General features: G+C 36.7%; 1 protein-coding gene and 1 long non-coding RNA gene across 8 annotated transcripts in view; one reads left to right on the top strand and one right to left on the bottom strand.

The window, feature by feature from the left end:
- DYNC1I1 (dynein cytoplasmic 1 intermediate chain 1) overlaps positions 1-1,781 on the top strand; it is a 342,609-nt gene extending 340,828 nt beyond the window's left edge. For all 4 annotated transcript variants that reach the window (XM_059933890.1, XM_059933891.1, XM_059933887.1 and 1 more), the window contains one exon: positions 849-1,781. In XM_059933890.1, coding sequence (XP_059789873.1) covers positions 849-959 — 111 coding nt within the window. In that variant the 3' untranslated portion in view covers positions 960-1,781. The remainder of the gene's footprint in view (positions 1-848) is intronic.
- LOC132371998 (uncharacterized) overlaps positions 1-20,071 on the bottom strand; it is a 36,184-nt gene extending 16,113 nt beyond the window's left edge. For 3 of the 4 annotated variants that reach the window (XR_009505059.1, XR_009505057.1, XR_009505058.1), the window contains exons 1-3: positions 19,830-20,071; positions 16,801-16,940; positions 12,181-12,295 (exon numbers count right to left, since the gene is read on the bottom strand). This is a non-coding gene — a long non-coding RNA (uncharacterized LOC132371998). The remainder of the gene's footprint in view (positions 1-12,180; positions 12,296-16,800; positions 16,941-19,829) is intronic. The other variant, XR_009505060.1, reaches the window with a different exon arrangement.
- Between the last annotated feature and the right edge of the window lie 1,267 nt (positions 20,072-21,338).

The raw sequence follows: 21,338 nt of genomic DNA on the forward strand, positions 1-21,338 counted from the left end.
AAATCATACATGCAATTTGTGTCAGGTGGGGTTAATTTTCTTCTTACTGAATTGTGGACAGGAGAAGATATTTTGGGGAAATTTTATAATCCCTCTTTTTGGTGATTCAGTATAGCATACTGGCTAAGCATGTAATTACTGGAACCAGATGACATTGGCACTGATATTTGCTGGCTATGCAACCTTGGCAAGATGAGTTAATCTTTCTGTGCCTCAGTTTCTCCTTTTGTAACATGGAAATGCTAATATTATCCTACATAGGATTGCTGTGAGGAATAAGTAGAATACATGTAAAGTACTTAGAGCAGAACTCTTGGTAAATCTTAGTTACTATTATTCATTGGCATCATCATATACAATTTTGCTGGAAAAGCCAAAATGTCATATTATAGTAGTAAGATTTCTTTGAATATGTAAGTTATACTCTTGTCATATATATAGGCACGTTAGCAACACTTTTTAAAAAGGGATCAATAGCATTGACTTAGGAAGACAATACCACCGTTATTTCAAATTCCTAGTAATGCAGTTTTTATTTGTTGTGTTTGCTGTAATTCTGGTCTTCTTACTGCAAGTGCTTTAACTTGGATACTGTATGAACTGTATAGTTTACATAAGTTTTTAATGTTTTATAAATCCCACGTGCGATTTTGCTTTTGAGAGTAACATTATTCTCTTAAATTATCAGTTTAAGAGCAACACTTCAGAGATCTGATTCAAGGAAGACTATCTGATTTCCTTTGCATTCCAAGGGAATCATCTGTTTCAAGAGGAACAGTCATGCAGGCTTCAAGGCTTTCAGCATGAAAGATATCTTGTTCATCATTTTCCGTTAATTTGTTTTGCAGCTTGCAGTTCCCCACAATGATGAGTGGACCCGATTTGCCAGGACCCTCGTGGAGATTCGTGCGAACAGAGCTGACAGCGAGGAGGAAGGCACCGTTGAGTTATCCGCCTAGTGGAAATGAGCCGTCCCCACCTTGACCTTCTAGAGCTCAGCATCTGCAGTCATCACGTCCGCTTGTATTCAGTGTCCATTAAGTATCAGTATTGCCGTGACCGTTTGGGTGCCATGTTGTGCCAGCTTTGCTCCAAGTATTCCAAATGTATACTGTCCACTGACCTGAAATTCACCAGAGCGTTTCTGTCTTTATATTTCTGTCTCAAAAATGGGGGTGGGGAGGTGGGAGCTTTTTTGGGTTGAGTTGTTGCCTTTTAACTACTTAGTAGCTGTATTTAATAGCTGGAAACCTCTGGTTAAATTTGTGCTTACACGCACTTCTGGCATAGTCCTATTAAATCCATATGAAGCCAGATATGATTAGGTGCAGATGTGGTGTCATGCTATGGTACAGGGCCAAAGACTTGAGATGTGGCGTTTTACACGGTGACTCACATTATGAATGGATTTACTAGAGGAACATTGCTGCTCCTTATTTATTGTGGTGTGCTGCATGGAACATATTTATTTGAAAGCATTAAAATAAACGATCCTAGAGCATGTGCATAATGAGAGGACTGCATTGTCTCTCTGTTGCTGTTGAGGTTACATTAAGTTCCAAATAACAATTACAGTATGCCGGTTCCACTGAGGACATGAAATCTTTAGAGGTTTGTTGCAGTGAATGGAATGAATTTTAATGCCTATTATTTCTAGGTACTTTAACAATATTTCAAATATAGTTGATCATTGATACTTGTCATTCAAGCTAACCCAGTCTGACAAAAGTCTGTGGTTCCTAAATATGACACCAGTATTGCCAATAAAATGTTCCAAACCAGGTCTGCTCCAGTGTGGATAAATCCTTTGCTTGGGAACTGCCTGATTAAAATTCTGCTATGGCAGGGGGTAGGGGAGATACATTAGGGCCATGTTAAAGATTGACAATGAATTTATAGGCAGCCAACCTGGCTGGACTTAAACCAAGACTCTGGTTTTATTTTTATGAAGGAACGTGTGTGCTATTTCTGGAAAGCGCTTTCTTGTCTCCTTCGCCAGAGCCACTCTTACCCAAAGACTATTATTTCAAGTGTTGGGAGTAGGAAGAACAGGTTAAGATGAACAAATACCAACTGTTCCACACATTTCATTATTTTTTCATTTATACCAGAAAATTATGTTTATTACCATTGGACTAGGAAATACGTCTAAACAACTTTATAGGATTTTGTTTTTTCAAAAGGTCATTTCATGCCTAGAGAGAATGAAAATAAATAGTGGCTGAGTCATGAAAAACATTTGAAGACAGTCTTTGGCTTTTTAGGAAGAGAATTTCCATGGTGCTTTGTTGGTAGGGATTCCTTGAACTGTGAGATTTCTTTTAACTTTGAAATAATGATATGCTTTTCTCTAAGTGCTATACAGTGTGTTAATATTGAAACTCTTTAAAAACATATTAAATTTTTAAAGCTAAAATATGAGTATCTAAAATAGGTTTAAAAGCAACCCAATGAGACAAAAGACCTGTACTCTGAAAACTATAAGACACTGATTAAAGAAATCGAAGATGACACAAACAGATGGAGAGATATACCATGTTCTTGGATTGAAAGAATCAGTATTGTCAAAATGACTATGCTGCCCAAGGCAATCTACAGATTCAGTGCAATCCCTATCAAATTACCAATGGCATTTTTCACAGAAATAGAACAAAAAATTTTTTAATTTGTATGGAGACACAAAGGACCCCCAATAGCCAAAATAATCTTGAGAAAGAAAAACAGAGCTGGAGGAATCAGGGTCCCTGACTTCACACTATACTACAAAGCTACAGTCATCAAAACAGTATGGTACTGGCACAAAAACAGAAATATAGATCAGTGGAACAGTATAAAAGCCAAGAAATAAACCCATGCACCTATGGTCAATTAATATACAACAAAAGAGGCAAGAACATACAATGGAGAAAAGACAGTCTCTTCAATAAGCAGTGCTGGGAAAACTGGACAGCTACATGTAAAAGAATGAAATTAGAACATTCTCTAACAGCATACACAAAAATAAAGTCAAAGTGGATCAAAGACCTAAATGTGAGGCCAGACACTGTAAAACTCTCAGAGGAAAACACAGGCAGAACACTCTTTGACATAAATTGCAGCAACATCCTTTTGGATGCACCTCCTAAAGTAATGAAAACCAAAAATAAACAAATAGGACCTAATTAAACTTAAAAGCTTCTGCACAGCAAAGGAAACCATAAACCAAATGAAAAGACAGCCTACAGACTAGGAGAAAATATTTGCAAATGATGTGACTGACAAGGAATTAGTCTCCAGAATTTACAAACAGCTCATGCAGCTCTATGTCAAAAGAACAACCCAATCAAAAAATGGGCAGAAGATCTAAATAGACATTTCTCCAAAGAAGACATACATACAGATGGTCTAAAAACACATGAGGGACTTCCCTGGTGGTCCAGTGGTAAAGAATCCACCTTCCAATGCAGGGGATGTGGGTTCGATCCCTGCTCGGGTAACTAAGATCCCACATGCTGTGGGGCAACTAAGCCTGCACACCGCAACTACTGAGCCTGTGTGCTCTAGAGCCCGTGCACCACAACTAGAGAGCACACATGCTGCAACTACTGAGCCCATGCTCTGGAACCCGCATGCCACAACTAGAGAGAAGCCCAGACACCACAACAAAGAGCCTGCCCACCTCAATGAAAGATCCCACATGCCACAATGAAGATCCCGCGTGCTGCAACTAAGACCCAATGCAGCCAAAAAAAAAAAAAAAAAACCAAACAAATGGCTAATCTTAAAAAAAGAAAAGCAAGTGAAAAATGCTCAACATTATTAGAGAAATGCAAATCAAAACTACAATGAAGTATCACCTCACAGCAGTCAGAATGGCCATCATCAAAAACTCTACAAGCAATAAATGCTGGAAAGGGTGTTGAGAAAAGGGAACCCTCCTACACTGTTGGTGGGAATGTAAACTGGTACAACCATTATGGAGTACAGTATGAAGGTTCTTTAAAAAACTAAAAATAGAGCTACCATATGATCCAGCAATCCCACACCTGGGCATATATCCAGAGAAAAACATGGTTCGAAAAGATACATGCACCCCGATGTTCGTTGCAGCACTATTTATAATAGCCAGGATATGGAAGCAACCTAAATGTCCAGCAACAGAGAAATAGATAAAGAAGATGTACATATATAGAGTGGAATATTACTCAGCCATTAAAAAGAATGAAATAATTGCCATTTGCAGCAACGTGGATGGACCTAGAGATTGTCATACTGAGTGACGTCAGACAGAGAAAGACAAATATCATATCGCTTTTATAGTGGAATCTAAAAAAAAGGGATAAATGAACCTATTTACAAAACGGAAATAGAGTCACAGATGTAGAAAACAAACTTATGGTTACCAGGGGGTAAGATGGCGGGAGAGATAGATTGAGATTGACATATACACACAACTGTATAAAACAGATAACTAATAAGGACCTACTGTATAGCACAGGGAACTCTACTCAATACTCTATAATGACCTATATGGAAATAGAATCTAAAAAAGAGTGGATATATGTATAAGTGATTCACTTTGCTGTACACCTGAAACTAACAACATTGTAAATCAACTATACTCCAAAAAAAAAAAAAAAAAAAAAGAGCTACCATATGATCCTGCAATCCCCTCCTGGGCATAACTCCAGAGAAAACCATAATCCAAAAAGGTACATGCACCTCAATGTTCATTGCAGCACTATTTACAATAGCCAAGACATGGAAACAACCTAAATGTCCATCGACAGACGAATGGATAAAGAAGTTGTGGTACATATATACAATGGAATATTACTCAGCCACAAAAAAGAATGAAATAATGCCATTTGCAGCAACATGGATGGACCTAGAGATTATCATATTAAGTGAAGTAAGTCAGACAAAGACAACTATATTGTATCTCTCATACGTGGAATCTAACTTTTTTAAAAAATGACACAAATGAATTTATTTACAAAACGGAAACAGACTTATGGTTATTAAAGGGGAAACGTGGTGGGGAAGGGATAAATCAGGAGCGTGGGATGAACATACACACACTACTACATATAAGATAGATAACCAACAAGGACCTACTGTACAGCACAGGGAACTCTACTCAATATTCTGTGATAATGTATATGAGAAAAGAATCTAAAAAAGAATGAATATATGTATATGTATAACTGAATCACTTTGCTGTACAGCAGAAGCTAATACAACATTGTAAATCAACTATACTCCAAAAAAATTTTTTTAAAAAGCAATCCAATGAAAAGTACTGGGGAAAAAATTTTCTCAAACATATGCTAAAGAACCTTAGAACAAATCAATAAGCCATGAGCTGTTATAGACCAAAGTCTGAATGATTCAATGAGTGAGGACTATGAAAAGTGCTAAGGCCAGTCGCTTGTAGTAGGCACATGAAGAATTATAAGAGCTTGTATATGGGTATATCCCACCATGATAGCTAGTCTTCAAGATAGTCTCCCACTTCTTGTGTGGTGTTTTCCCATCATGAATCTGGGATGACCTTGTGTAATGATAGAATATGGGGGAAGTGATGCTATGTGGGGTTCCGGACAAGGTTATATGAAGACATAGCTTCCTTCTGGGTCTCTTGGCACACTCACTCTTAATTCCCCAAGCTATTGTGTAAGAAGGGCAACTACCCTAAGACCTCTAGGCTGTACAAAGGCCTAAGCTCATCACAGAGTGGCCATGTGGATATAGAGAAAGATATCCAGCCAGCCCACAGCCATTCAAGTTCTCCCAGCTGATGTCCCAGATGGAATGTGGTAGCCATGACAATTTGCCTCTAAGATCTCTTGTTGCCAAGAACATAATTGACTGACAGCTCCAGCTGCTTTGCTCTAAAATCCACCAGCACGTTTGACCAATGTCATGCTTCTCAGCCAAGCCTGAGCATACCAGGGATAGTAAGGCAGGCCTGTTCCTGGGAGATGTAAAAGTTCTCTGAGGAGAACTCAAGGAGTTCTCAAGGACTCCCTGCCAGCATTGCTGAAACTTTCTCGGAACTGTACTTCAGTCTAAGACTAATCTTTCCTTTCCTTTCCCTTCCCTTCCTTTCCTTTCCTCCCTCCCTTCTTTCCCTCTCTCCTTCTTAGGGTCAGATTGACATCGCTCTCTGATGGCTCTCCCAGCATAACCTGGCTGGGGACATGTGACCCGATTAGGGAGTAAAGAGACTATACACCAAAAGAGTTACAAGAATTAGCATGTGCCATTAGGGGCCAGGGGAGTAGCACTGGGGTTGGATTTTGAGGAGTTTGATTAAGGGGGTCAGAATGTAAGACCAGATAGGTAAGAATTTATTGACTTTGAGACACTCTTTTGGAATATGTGATTTTATACTCTGGCAAGGACCCCAAGGCATAGGATGGCTGTTACAGTGGCTCTTAGAAGTCTGAAAAAGCTGTAGCCTACACTTAATGAAATGAAAGTGTTTGAATTGCCCTGATTGATAGTACAGATCGGAATAAAGAGGTTGAGGAAAGTGGAGAGATTAGAATGGATATATTATATATAAGGCTAGAAGACACATCCAAGAGTTAGGGTGCCTAAGAACGCCCAGAGTACACGCCCTTTCCCAAAGCCATTAGCAAGGAGCTAGCGAGAGTGGCATAAGCATCTCTAGGAATTTTAGTGGTGGCCAGGCCAGAGCTGATAGTAGGAGAGACAGTCACAGAGCAGGGCTTTTTAACATTTGTAGGAATGATGAGACCTCGAAGTAACAGTGGCTAGGTGGTGTCAGTTAACCACAGTAGCCAGAAAGTCACATTTACCTTAATGGTCTGTCTAGGGACCCACTACTCCATTTCACTGAGTTTGTCCTTATATAATACCACATTGTCTTGATTGCTATAGCTTTTACTGAGTCTTGAAATCAGGTAGTGTATGTCCTCCAGCTTTGTTATTCATTGTGAAAGATTGTTTTAGCTTTTCTAGGCCTTTTGTGTTTCCACATGAATTTTAGAATCAATTCTTAAAAGAAAACCATACTGCTTGGATTTCTGTTGGGATTTCACTAATCTATATATCAACTTGAGAGAGTGGACATCTTAACAATTTTGAATCTTCTAATATGTGAACAAAGTGTATCTTCCTATTTATTGAGCCTTCTTTAATCTACCTAATATTTTCAGTGTATAGGTTGTTTATCTCTTTTTGTAGATTCCTAGATATTTCAATTTTTCATTGTATTATAAATGTTATTTTTAAATTTTAGTTTTCAAATGATTTTTGCTAGTTTTCAGAATTAAAATTTATTTTTGTATATTGACCTCATATTTTGCCACCTTGATAAATATACTTATTACTTCTAGTAGATTTTGTAATCGATTGGTTATTACGTACATAGTCATGCTATATGAGAATAAAGAAGACTTTACTTCTTTCTTTCCAATCTTTATTTTTAATTTTTTCCCCTACAGCACTAGCTCAGAGTGTCAGCTCAGTGTTGTACTGAAGAAATAAGAATAGACATCTTTACCTCTTTCCTAATATTAGTATCAAAAAGTTTCAATGTTTCACTTTTGTCAGATGAAGGAAATTCCATTTTATTGTTAGATTGTTAAGAAGCTTTATCATGAACAGGTACTGAATTTTTTCATATGCTTCTGTTCTACATCCATCGATATGGTCTTTTTTTTTTTTTTTCATTTAAAGAATTTTCCCATAATTATTCCTTAGAGATACTGGTCTGTAATTTTCTGTTCTTGTAATGTCTTTGTCAGGTTTTTGGAACATGATTATGCTCATATGATGAGTTGAGAAGTGTTCCAAGCTCCTCTCTTTTGTGAAAGAGTATAATATTTTAATGTTTGGTAGAATTCACTAGTGAAACCATCTAGCCCCAGAGTTTTATTTGTGGGAAGGTTTTTGGTAACAAATTTATTTATTGAATAGAATAGGGCTATTTAGATTTTCTGCTTTTTTGGTTCTAGTTTGGTAAGTTGTATTTTTCAAGAAATGTGTCCATTTCATCTAATTTCTCAGATGTATTAATATAAAGTTGTTCATACTATCCCTCTTATTAGCTTTTCATGAATATAGAATCATGGTGATGTCCCCTTTTTACTTCTTGATATATTGGTAATTTGTCTTTTTTAAAACAGTCTTGCCAGTTATCAGTATTATTCATTGTTCAAAGAACCAGCTTTTGGAGTTGCTGATTTTCTCTAGTGTCTGTCCACTTTTTCTTCTTTCTATTTTGGATTGAATTTGATCTTCTTTTTTCTTATTTCCTAAAGTAGAAGCTTAGATCATGGTTGTAAAACACTTCATTTCTTCTAATTTAGGCCTTTAAAGTTATAAAAATCCCTCTAAGTCCTGCCTTTACTGTGTTCCAGAAACTTTGATATGTTATGTTTTCGTTATCATTCTGTTCAAAATATTTTCTAATTTCCATTGTGGTATTATTTGACTCATGAGTTATTTTTTTAGAAGTGTGTTTAATTTCCAAATATTTGGAAAACTTTCCAGATATCTTTGTTTTCATTTCTAGTTTGATTCTGCTTGGTAAGAAAACATACAGAGTAAGAAATACTCTGTATTTCAAATCCTTTGAAATTTATTAAGATTTATTTTATGGCCTAGGATATGGTCGAACTTGGTCAATGTTCCATGTACACCAAAAAAAATGTGAATTCTTTGTATGTTGGGTATGTGGTTCTAAAAATGTCAAATAGATTAAACTGGTTGAGAGTATTGTTTCAATCTTCTATAATCTTACTGTTTTCTATGTGTTCTATCAGTGACCAAGAAGGAGATATTAAAATATCCACTTATGGTTTTGAATTTGTCTACTTGTTCTTTAGTTCTCTCCATTTTTATTTTTGCATTTTGAAGCTCTGTTACTAGGTACATACATATTAAGTTTATTATATCTTCTTAATAAACTGACCCTTTTATTATTATGAAATTTCCCTCTAGTGTTTCATTTCAGCCCGAAGGGCACCCTTTAGCATTTGTTGTAGGGCAGATCTGCTAGGACAAACTTTCAGCTTTTGCTTATCTGGGAAAGTCTTAATTTCTCCTTTATCTCTGAAGAATAATTTTGTCAGAAGTTGAATTTTTCATTGACAATTTTTTTTTTTTTTCTCAGCAGTTTGAGTATCTCATCCCACTGCCTTTTGGTCTCTATGTTTCCAGACACAGTGAGTTGCTTCTTTCTTGTAACTTTTGAGTCCTTCATCAGCTTCGGATTTTGACAGTTTGATTATGATGTGTTTAGGTGTGGATCTCTAAGTTTTTCCTACTTGGATTTCATGGAACTTCTTGAATGGATAGATTAATGTTTTTCATCAAATTTGGGAAAATTTTAGCCATTATTTCTTCAAGCATTCTTTTTACTCTTTCTCTGTCTCCTCCTTCTAGAACTCCCATTGTGTGTATGTGGGCATGCATGATGGTGTCCCACAGGTCTCTTAAATTTTCTGTCTTTTTTCTTTTTGTTCTTTGGACTGCATACTTTCAATTTGTTTTTCATGTTTTCTTCTGCCTTCTTCTGCCTATTCAAATCTGCTATTGAGCTCCCTAGTGAAATTTTCATTTCAGTTATTGTGCTTTTTGACTCCAAAATGTCTACAATGGCTTCTTTTTATAATATCTATCTATTGATATCTTCTATTTTGTGAGACATCATTTTCATACTTTCCTTTCATTCTTTTTTTTAATTTAAAAAAAAAAATTTAATTTTTTATTATTATTATTTTTTAAATATTTATTTATTTGGCATCGGGTCTTAGTTGTGGCACACAGGATCTTCATTGCGGCATGCGGGATCTTTCGTTGTGGTGCACGGGCTTCTCTCTAGTTGTGGCGCACAGGCTCCAGAGCACGTGGGCTCAGTAGTTGCAGCATGTAGGCTTAGTTGCCCCGCAGCATGTGGGATCTTAGTTCCCCAACCAGGGATCGAACCCACATCCCCTGCATTGGAAAGCGGATTCTTAACCACTGGACAACCAGGGAAGTCCCCTCCTTTCGTTCTTTAGACATGGTTTCCTTTAATTCATTGAGTATATTTATAATAGGTGATTTAAAGTCTTTGTCTAGAAAAATCCAGTATCTGGGCTTTCTCAGGCAGTTTCTATTGACTTTTTTCCATTGTATACGCCATACTTTGTTATTTTTTTGCATGTGTACTTTTTTGTTGTTGAAAACTTAATATTGTATATATATTGTATACAATATATAATATTGTGTGTGTGTGTGTGTATATATATATATATATATATATATATATATATATATATATAGTATATATCCAGTAATTATAATACTGTAATGTGCAACTCTGGAAATCAGATTTTTTCCCTCCCCAGGATTTGTTGTTGTTGCTGCTTATTGTAATTGTTGTTTATTTACCAAATTTTCTGAACTAATTCTGTGCAGTCTGTATTCTGTGTTATGTGCAGCCCCTGAAGTCTCTGTTAATTTAATGTTTAGCTAATGATTGGCTCCTTACATGCCTGGAGCCAAAAAACTCTTCTAATCTATGGCAAAGGACTCTGTATGTCTCTCTGTGTTGAGGTGCATCTTCACCTATCAGCCAGGCAGTTTACAATTCTGCATTGGCCTTCACTTCCTGTTTCTACAGAGCCTCAATGTCAACAGGAGGTGAGATCTTAGGGCCTTCTCAGGACTTTCCTGAGCATGTGCACAGTTCTGAGTATGTGTGTGTGTGTTTGTCCAGATTCCCAGGGGTATGTCAGAGTTATTCATAGCCCTCAAAGATCTCATTCCCTAGCCTGTCCTCTCAAGTTTTTTGTTAGTTTATTGTTTGTCTTAACTGTTATTTATTACCTCAGCCAGCAGCAACTAGGATATTAGCCTGTGAATGTTTTTGACAAATACCCCCGCACCAGGAAGCAGCCTTAGTACTACACCAGTTCCAAGTTAGGTGCAATAAAGACACGTATTTTGTCTACCAGGGAGGAACCAGACAGGTCAGAACAAATAATTAGAATCCTTTGTGAATGAAGTACTTTCTGCTTCCTGTAGTACTGGGAATGTGAGCTGTTATTTTCAGAGCTGCTGCTGGACTACAGAGGGGGGATGGGACTAGAGTAAGTTAAAATGACACAAAGTTCATGATTCTTTCAGAGAATCCGCATTGTTCTTCAGTCAGTGTTCCCTTAGTTGATCCAAGTCTTTGGTTAATTTCCAGAGTTCAAGAACAAGAGTTGATTTTGAGTTTCAGCCCGTTTTTTATTACTTTTATGGAAGGGCAGAATTTGGAGTTTTTTACTTTGCCATTTTGGCTGATGTCATTCCCACCCTTTTACTTTTAATCTGTTTAAGTCTTTATATTTCAAGTGTGTTTCTTGTAAACAGCTTAAAGTTGGGTCCTTCTTTTTTTTTTTTTTTAATACAGTCTAATGGTCTCTGCCTTTTAATTAGGGGATTTAGTCCATGTATAATTGATGTAATTTTTGGCATGGTTGATTTTTTATTTTGTATTAGTAATTGTTTTTTTATTGATCCCATTCATTCTTTGTTCTTCTATTCTTCCCCTCTGTCTTCTTTCTGATGGTCCAAATAATTCTTAGTATTGCATTACAGTTCATCTATTGACCTTTATTCTTTTTAGTGATTTCACAAGAATGCAGTATGCATGTTTAACTAATAACAGACTACCTTCAAATGATGTAACAGAATAATCCATTTACCTTCTCTCTGTCCTTTGTTCCTGTGTTGTCATGTATTTTACTTCTGTATTTACTATAAATCCCACAATACACTATTATTTTTGCTTCAGTGAATAGTCTTTTTACATTTGTTTTTTTTTTTTTTTTTTTTAGTTTATTTATTTTATTTTTGGCTGTGTTGGGTCTTCGTTTCTGTGCGAGGGCTTTCTCTAGTTGTGGCAAGTGGGGGCCACTCTTCATTGCGGTGCGCGGGCCTCTCACTATTGCGGCCTCTCCTGTTGCGGAGCACAGGCTCCAGACGCGCAGGCTCAGTAGTTGTGGCTCACGGGCCTAGTTGCTCCGCGGCATGTGGGATCTTCCCAGACCAGGGCTCGAACTCGTGTCCCCTGCATTTGCAGGCAGACTCTCAACCACTGCGCCACCAGGGAAGCCCCAGTGAATAGTCTTTTATGAATTAAAAGTATTTATAAAATAAAGATAATTCTAAAAGGTTTTAAAAACTACTTACTTTCACATTTTTCTTTTCTGGTTCTCTTCATTTCTTTCTGGAGATCTGGGCTTTCCATTTCGTGTCATCTCTGTTCAGACAATGAAATTCTTTTGTTATATCCAGTAGTAAGATTCTGCAAGAGAATAATTTCAGTTTTTGTGTGTCTAAATATGTCTTTATTTTGCCTTTATTTATGAAGGTTTTTTTTTTTTTTTTTTTTGGATATAGAATTCCAATTTGACAGTGCTTTCTTCATTAAGAATGTTTTCTAAAATCTTGACTCATCTAAAATATTTTTGCCTAATCCAAGGTCATAAAGATTTTCTCTTATGTTTTCTTATGAAATATTTTAGTTTTAACTCATATTTATGTGTATAATGCATCTTTAATTAATTTTGTGTATGGTGTCATTGTGGGCTAAGGTTAATTTTTATGTATATGCATAATTAATTTTCCAGCAACATTTGTAGAAAAGACTATTATTTCCCCATTTTTTTAATATTTAAAATGTTATTTTCAGATACTGTTGGTAGTATATAGAAATATAGTGGATTTTTTTATACTGACTTTGTATCTTGTGGTGTTGCTAAATTCATTTACTAGTTCTAATAAATGTTTTGTAGATTTCTTAAAATGTTCTTCATATGCAGTTGAATACTGTTCTACTTCTTTTTCCCCAGTGTATTTTTTAATTTATTTTTTTCTTATCGTGTTGCACTGGCTAGGGCATTGAATCATTCACATAAAGTATCATATTAGCTATAGCTTTTTTTTTTTTTTTTTTTTTGTAGATGCCCTTTATCAGATTACATTTCTTTTTATTTCTGGCTTGTGAGTTTTTTTTTTTTAAATGGGTGTTGAATTTTACCAAATTCTTTTTCTGAATCTAATTTAAATAATCATGATTTTTCTTTTTAATCAGTATAGTACATTATTTTTGAGTGTTATACCTAACTTACATCCTGGTGATGAACCCTATTTGGTCAGAAGGGATTGTCCCTTTTATGTGCATCTAGGCTTGGATTTTTCTTTGGGACAAGATTTTTTAACTAAGAATTTGATTACTGAAATAGAGGTAGTAACAATATCTCTTTTTCAGTGACTTTGCTAGTATATATCTTTCAAGAAATCTAGTTCATCTATGTAGTTTAATTTATTGGCATAAATTTGTTCATAGCATTCCCTTTTTATCACATTAGTTGTTATTTTTGTTGTTGTTATTTTGTTTTTTTTTTCTGATCAGTCTGATTAGTGGTTTCTAAATTTTGGGATTTTTTTAAAGAAACATATTTTCATCTTACTGTTCTTTTCTATTGTTTTCCTGTCTTCTATCTCATTGATTTCTGCTTTTTATTATCTTCTGCATCTTTGGGATTTAATTTGCTCTTCTTTTTCTTGTTTTAAGGTAGAAAATGAGATAATTGTTTGAGACCTCTCATCTTTTCTAATGTAAGCATTTAATAGTATATATTTCCCTCTAAGCACTGTTTTAAATGCATTGTAAAATTTTTGATATGTTGTGTTCTTCTTTTCATTTAGTTTAAAATATTTCCTAATTATCCTTGTGATTTCTTCTTAGACTCAAGTGTCGTTAGGAACTATATGATTTATTTTTCAGATATATGGGGAATTTCCAAGTATCTATTTTTAAAAATTAATTAATTAATTAATTAATTTTTATTTTGGCTGTGATGGGTCTTCATTGCTGTGCGTGGGCTCTTCTCTAGTTGCAGCAAGCGGGGGCTACTCTTCGTTGTGGTGCACAGGCTTCTCATTGTGGTGGCTTCTCTTGTTGCAGAGCACAGGCTCTAGGCATGTGGGCTTCAGTAGTTGTGGCTCGTGGGCTCTAGAGCACAGGCTCAGTAGTTGTGGTGCACGGGCTTAGTTGCTCCGCGACATGTGGGATCTTCCTGGACCAGGGATCAAACATGTGTCCCCTGCATTGGCAAGTGGATTCTTAACCACTGCGCCAGCAGGGAAGCCCCTCCAAGTATCTTTTAGTTATTCATTTCCAATTTGATTCTGTCATGGCCAGAGAATGTAATGTGTGTGATTTCAATCCTCTTAAATTTATTGAAACTTGTTTTATGGCCCAGATTATAGTTAATCTTGGTAAAATATATCATGTACTTAAGAAGAATGTGTATTCTGCTGATGTTGAGTGGAGTGTTCTATAAATATGAATAAGGTCAATTATTTGATAAATTTGTTCAGGTCTTCTATATACTGTAGATTTTCTACCTGTTATATCAAGAGAAGTGTGTTGAAATTTGGAAGTATAATTGCGTATTTCTTCTATTCTTTAATTTTGTTAGTTTTTATTTCATGTATATGAAGCACTGTTATTAGGTACATATACATTTAGGATTTTGTGTCTCTGTGATAAATTGACATCTTTATCAGTGTGAAATGTTCTTCTTTATCCCTATTACTAGTTCTCTTTCTAAAATATACTTTGGCTGATATCAACATAGCCTACTCTAGCTTTTTTGAAATTTGTGATTACATGGCATATCTTTTTCTGTCGAGTTACTTTCCATCTATCTGTGTTTTTAAAGTGAGTTTCTTTAGATAGCATATAGTTGGGCCTTGCTTTTTTTTTTTCCCCTCAAATCTGATCTCTACCTTTTAATTGGAGTGTTTAGGCCATTTGCATTTAATGTAATTATGAATATGGTTAGGTTTAAATCTACCATCTTGCTCTTTTTTATTTACTTCATCTGTTTTTTTATTTCTTTTTTCTTCTTTTCCTGTCTTCTTTTGGATTTTTCTTTTTTTAAGGTTTCCACTAATGTCTTATTAACTAAATCTGTTTGGTTTTCATTTTCTAGTGTGCTCTGGGGTTTACAACATACATCTTTTACTTACTACATTTTACCTTCAGATAATAGTATACTACTTCATGTATAGTAGAAGTAGAACTTTTTGACAGTGTATTTTCATTTTCCTTTCTTCTTTTTTGTGCTGTTATTGTACATTTTACTGCTATGTATGCCATAAACCTCACAATACATCATTATTGATTTTGCTTTAAAGACTCAAATATCTTTTAAAAAAATTAAAAATAAGAAAAAAAGTTAATTATCCATTTATTATCAATTCTGGAACTCTTCATTTATTTGTATAGATCTAAATTTCCATCTGATATCACTTTTGTTCTGCCTGATGACCTATCATTAACATCTCCTTTAGTGCAATTCTAGCTGCCCTGTGAATTCTCTTACTTGTTGTCTACCTTATTTTGCCTTTGTTTTCAAAAGGTATTTTCACTGAGTGTAGATTTCTTGGTTGGCCTTGTTTCTTTAAATACCTTAAAGATGTTACTCTGTGGCTTTCTGCCTTAAATAGTTTCCAAGTAGAAATCTTCTCTTATTATCATCCTTCCTTGTAAGTTATGGGATGTTTTCCTCTGGCAACTTTTAAGATTTTCTATTTATCATTTGTTTTCACCATCTTCATCATGATATACATTTCTGTTGGTTGATTTTTTCACTTTTTTATGGTTTATATTTTCCTTATTATGATGGGTGATTTTTAAATTAAATTTGTTATAGTGGGTTGTGGGCTTTTTTTGTTATATTGTTTGAAATAGTATCAAATTGTGTTCTGACAAGCAGTTAAATTACTTGGAATCAGATCTTTGTGAGGTCTGCTTTTAAGCTTTGTTAAGGGCAAAGCCGCCTTCATCGTAGTTCTTATTTAGCACTATTCATAATATGACATTTTTCTGAGGATTCTACCTGATGTTCTATGTATTATGGAGGAATTTCTACTCCTGCTGGTGGGAACACAAACTCTTTCTCCTCTGTGAACTCCAGAATTTTTCTGCTTCTTCCTTTCCAGTGGTTCTTTCCCAAGTTTGGTATCGTTTCCTCCCACAAATGCACAGATCAGTACTCAAAGATTGGGGAACTCTCTACAAAACTCCAGAGCTCTCAGAGCAGCTCCCTCCTGTTTGGTAGTTTGTCTTAAAATTCTAGCTATCTTGGCCCCCTGATTTCTGAGCTCCAGCTTTTCAATTCGGGGAGATGGCTGGGCCCTGTCTGGGTTCCCCTTCTCTGCACAGCGGCTGGAACCTGCCCCCAGGCAGTAAGCTGGTGCAATGATAGGTCTCACCTTGTTTGTTTCCTTTCCCGCCTCAGAGTTCACAGTCCTATTTTGCCTAATATTTAATGTTTTAAAACTACTGTGTCATATGTTTCACCCAGTTTTCTACTTTTCCCTACTATTCCATCATGGCCAGAAGCAGAAATCTCCCAAAGGTATAATTTTTAAGGTAGAAAAAAGTAAACTAGAGTTTACTGTCTATAGAGGTTAAAGCATTTATTTAATAATTACTTCAGGGTCCTGAAAATAATGATTATTTTGAAATTTATTGTTAGACAGCTTTGATAAAAGATAGTGGTTATCCTTTATAACCAACTCGTGTCAAATGCCATTATAATTTGTAATAACTTAGCCAGATATGTGTGGTGTTAGAAGGGTTAGTTATTAAGCCAATCAAGACACTTTCTAAATGGAGTAAAAGGAAAAAATGCCACACTTAACTTCAAGTCCCAGAAAAGGACAGAAATGATGGTTTCTCTACTTTCACTCTCAGACAGGCAAACTATTTAAAAAAAGAAAGAAGTCACTTACTTTATAAGTAGTGGTCACAGGTAACTTCAAGTTCTAGGTCAAGTGTGAACTGCTTCTTTAGTTCAGAAGGTGATACATACACTGCATAGTGAGGCTGGACAAAGGCTGAGACCGAAAGTGTGGAGAAATCTCTGCTTTCACTGTAATAAAATTCAACAAACATTGGCAATCGCTTCACTTCTGTTTTCAGAAGAAAAAAGAATGCCTGTTTCAATTTCCGTCATCCCCGATCTTTCTTTATTTCTGATGTTACTCTAACAGAGTGTAAGCTTTTTATAACACTGGAGCTGGCCCAAATGAAGAGGTCATCAGAAAAAGCAGCCTCTTACATGGAGTGGCTAATTCTCCATAAATTCTCAAACTGATAAAGCATATCTGTATACTTAGAACTTACACAGGTAAATTCAGCTTCAAAACAGAAATTCACATTTTGAAATATATCACTCTTTTGAAAAAGGAATATGACATTTTAATACACATATACATACATACACACACGTATATGTATTTATATATGTGTTTATATGCATATGTATTTATATATGTGTGTGTGTGTGTGTATATATATATATATATATATATATATATATATATATATATATGTATGTATTTTTATCCCTTTTGCCGAGGAAAAAAAAAGCTATAAATTTTTGGTGTGGGTTAGTCAGTAATATGCTTTCATTTATTTAAGAATGGGTGAGGGGGCAGCAAAACGAAGTGGTAGATATCCGCCTTTAACTTTAGGGATAACAGGTAACTTGTTGGGAATAGAGTAAGACTTTTCCACCATTAGGCGTGATGGAGATTTTATGTCCAAAAGTAATTCCAGCAAATCCCACATTCTGTAAACTGTCTCCATTCCCTCCAGACACACTTTGAGGCCAAGTACCCATAGATATTTACTTTTAAGTTGGTTTTCCATTATTTCTAACTTTTGTTGAAGAACGGCATTTTCTAATTATAGTAGAGATTTTTAAGATGGTCCAATTCAGTTCACGTCATATCATATTGCACTGTAACAGTTTGTAAATTTACCTCTGCTTTTTCCACATTACCTTCCAATTTTAAACCCGTGGGGCAAATGCTTCAAGTTTACCTTAATTCTCTCTTTACTGACTTTAATAGGCTGTAAAATAGTTTAAGATGAACCTCAAAAGGCTTGTCAGGATTCACCAGGTCCTCAGGCTCTGGAATTCTCTGAGATAGCAAATGCACTTACTATGGTAAATAATCTGAGATCACCCTTCCCTTCTCCTCTAAGCTAGGAATGATACATCTGATACTGAGAACCGGGGGACAATAAGAAATTCTAGGCATAGACTATCATAAAAACTTCCTGTACTGAGTTTTGTTGAGAAATCCTCATATGGAACAGGGCTTGGGGGGCCATCAGACCTGGATTCAAATCTTAGCATCCTTATTTGCTAGCTGAGACCATGAGCAAGATACTTAACCTCTCTTGAGCCTTGGTTTCCTCATTTGTGACACAGGGAAAAGAACAGTACCTACTTCAAGGGACGTGTGAAGGATTTAATGAGAGCATGCCTGGCATGTAATACTCATATTTAGTGAGTTCTTCCTGGCCAAAGAACTCCAGGGGTGGGGCAGGATTACCTGTCCCCCTCTCATTTGAAAGCAGCCCAATAAGACACCAGAGCAAGAGCTTGGCTAAGTAGCAAAGGATGGAGGAGGGGGTGATGGGAGGTAAGGAGCTTGTTATAATCAGTCTTCTTTCATTAAGTTGTGTTTCCCTTTCTCCATTCTGTAGGACAGACGGATAGCATATACAGCGTGCTCGCCCAAGTCTGCTCCGAGAGCTTAGTCCATTTTTAAATCCGCTTAAGAACCGCTCACAGCAAAATCAAGCATCTTCCAAAGGGGCAGGAGCCCCGTCCAATGGAATCAACTCAGCGGTGGGCACCGGAGCCCTGGTGGCCAGACCAGTGTGCAAGGGGTGTGTCTGGGCCCTCGAAGGAGCAAACCTCAGACAGACACAATTAGCGTGTCTTCTTAACTCTCCTTCTAAAGTTATTCGAGGGGACGGTGGTTTTGCTTTGAGCAAAACCCCCTTAACAGCCGGGAATCTAAAAACAAACAACATTATTTTATTAGGTTACCCCAGCAGATGAAAGCAGAGTGTTCCATTTGGACTCTTTTTGGAGTCAATTAATGCATTAGCTAAAAACAAACCCTTCTGAAAGAGAGTTCCCGTTGTCCTCGGCAGCTTCTAAAGGAAAGCTCGCCCCCGTGCTCCTAAGGACACAAACGTCAAGACAGTGAAGAATAGAGAATGAGTTCTAAATAATTAACACTTATTGATAAAAACTGTTTTTTAATGATATAGCTCAACCCTAATGTAACACTAATCTCAAAGGATATGATTTTTTAACTTTATTTTTAACCATGACCAGGAAATTTAAATATCATATAGGTCATATGAAAGTTCCTGACTCAAAGTAACCAACTAATTAAAATCAGTTTAAATAAATAGCTGTAGTTGCTTTAATAAAAGAAGTACTTACGACTTCTAAAGTAACTGAACAATACATAAGACTATGATTGTTTTCAGTTATGGTTTTAACTCCAGCCATTATAACCACTACTGAAAAGGCCTATAAAATAGGAAAATAATAGAGATTACTCATTGGCAAAAAAAAAAACCATTTCTCAAAAATCCATCCATCCATCCATCCATCCATCCATCCATCCATCCAAATAATAAGAGTCTACTAAAAGTTCCAGGCACTATGGAACTAGCATCAAAGCATAGTCCCTTCCCTCATGGAGCCCAATCTGGGCTTTCAAGCTGAAGACTGCCACTGTTTTAAAAGATAGAAGTGGCAATGCTTTTTGCTGCCTCAGACCTTAAAATGAAACCATTAAACACCCCCCTCCCCCCACCGTGGTCCTCATAACATCAAAAACAGAACACTTTGGTGAGGGTTGGGTTATTCCCAAAAGGTAAAACAAAAGGCACGCCTCCTTTGTGGGCAGTACCATTTGTGGAAAGAACATTTCACCGCTCTTACCAGGGAACGTGTCTTCTAAAAATCTTCGGAAAAATCCACATCCTGAAAGCGTCTGATTACCTTGAATTTAAAATGGGATTTTGCTCAGTGGCAAAGACACAAATTCATCCCCACAAGGATGGCCTCTGCGGTAAAAAGCACATGATGACTCTTAGGGTTTATCTAGAAGGTTGATAAATGGGGCCACAAGACAGGATTCGCCAAATTCCATTACTGGAGATCTCCCTGCCTCTACCTGGAGAATTCCAACGTGCCTTGCCGAATACCTAGCCAGGGGAGGTTACAAAGTTTCAAGCACAATTTGTTCCCGGTTTTTATTCCCTGCTCACTGAGTTATGTGCTGTTAAACATTTCCAGAAGACTGTCAAAATGTAAGCATCCTGAGGTTTACATAGGCCACACCATTAAATAACATATAAGCACAAAATTTTAAACATTGTTTTCCAGCAACGGTAAATATTTTAGCTAAGTAAAAACTGAAGCTTGAAATGCAATAAGCATTTAAATGACTCCTTTCTGTGCCAGAATTCTTATTCTCCCCTGTGCAACCCCGGCTGCTTGGGATTAAGGCGACCCCAGGGAGCACAGCGAATGGTTGTGGGTTATGAGGTGTAGCATGAGCTTGGCGACAGCATGCCACCCAGCCTCAAGAAACCCAGCCACGACTGGAACCCAAGAATCAGTGTGTTCATTCTGTGGTCAGCTCCACATTTTTTCCCCTCCTAGAGAAAAAAAAAAAAAGCTGCTACAAAAGTCAGGCCTCTTCCCCACCCCCCAAGCAGTCACGAGGGTGGACCAAGGGCAGAGGGAGATACTTCAGCGCTGGCAGGGCGGGGGGAGGCTGGCCCCCATGGGTGCGAGTTACCCAGCTTTCAGTTCCTCAGCATCGAGGCAAAGGAGCAGCTGCAAACGGCAGCCACAGCACTGCCGACGTATTGTGCTGTCACTTCAGGAAGAAGAAAAACCCAGAACAAATCTGACGTGGTTTTCACCACACGGTGATTGCAGTTCTATTCAAGGATGTCACAGTCACACCACCCACTGAGCACAACTCAGATGGAAATTAGGTCTCCTTCAAAGTGTCTCAAGTCACTGCCTATCCCTGAACAGATTAAGCCGAGGATTTTAAAGAAACACAGAGCCCTGTGGCCCTATCTCCTTTGGCTTCCTGGTACCTCGGGTTTCTCATTTACTAAAGAGAATCGCCCTCAGCTACAGGTACCTCTAAGGGAAGCCAAGACACTCTCCCAACAAATGCAGCGGCTCTTAAAAGAAGCAAGCAGGGCAATGCACCATGTCTGAGATTTGGGTCAGTGTTTATACCACGAAAATTTGATCTTCTATAAAATTTCAAGCACGTGAAGAAAAGGAATGCAGTGATTTACACTCGGGGACTTTTCTCCACATTCAAAATACCAAAGCTTGAGTGCTTTGTTATTGTAACACCACCTAAATTTCTAAGACATATTTGGAGTCTTGTGACTGGTCTTTGAGATTAAAATATAAATA

This window comes from Balaenoptera ricei, chromosome 9 (genome assembly GCF_028023285.1).
Source record: "Balaenoptera ricei isolate mBalRic1 chromosome 9, mBalRic1.hap2, whole genome shotgun sequence".
NCBI classification, from domain to species: domain Eukaryota; kingdom Metazoa; phylum Chordata; class Mammalia; order Artiodactyla; family Balaenopteridae; genus Balaenoptera; species Balaenoptera ricei.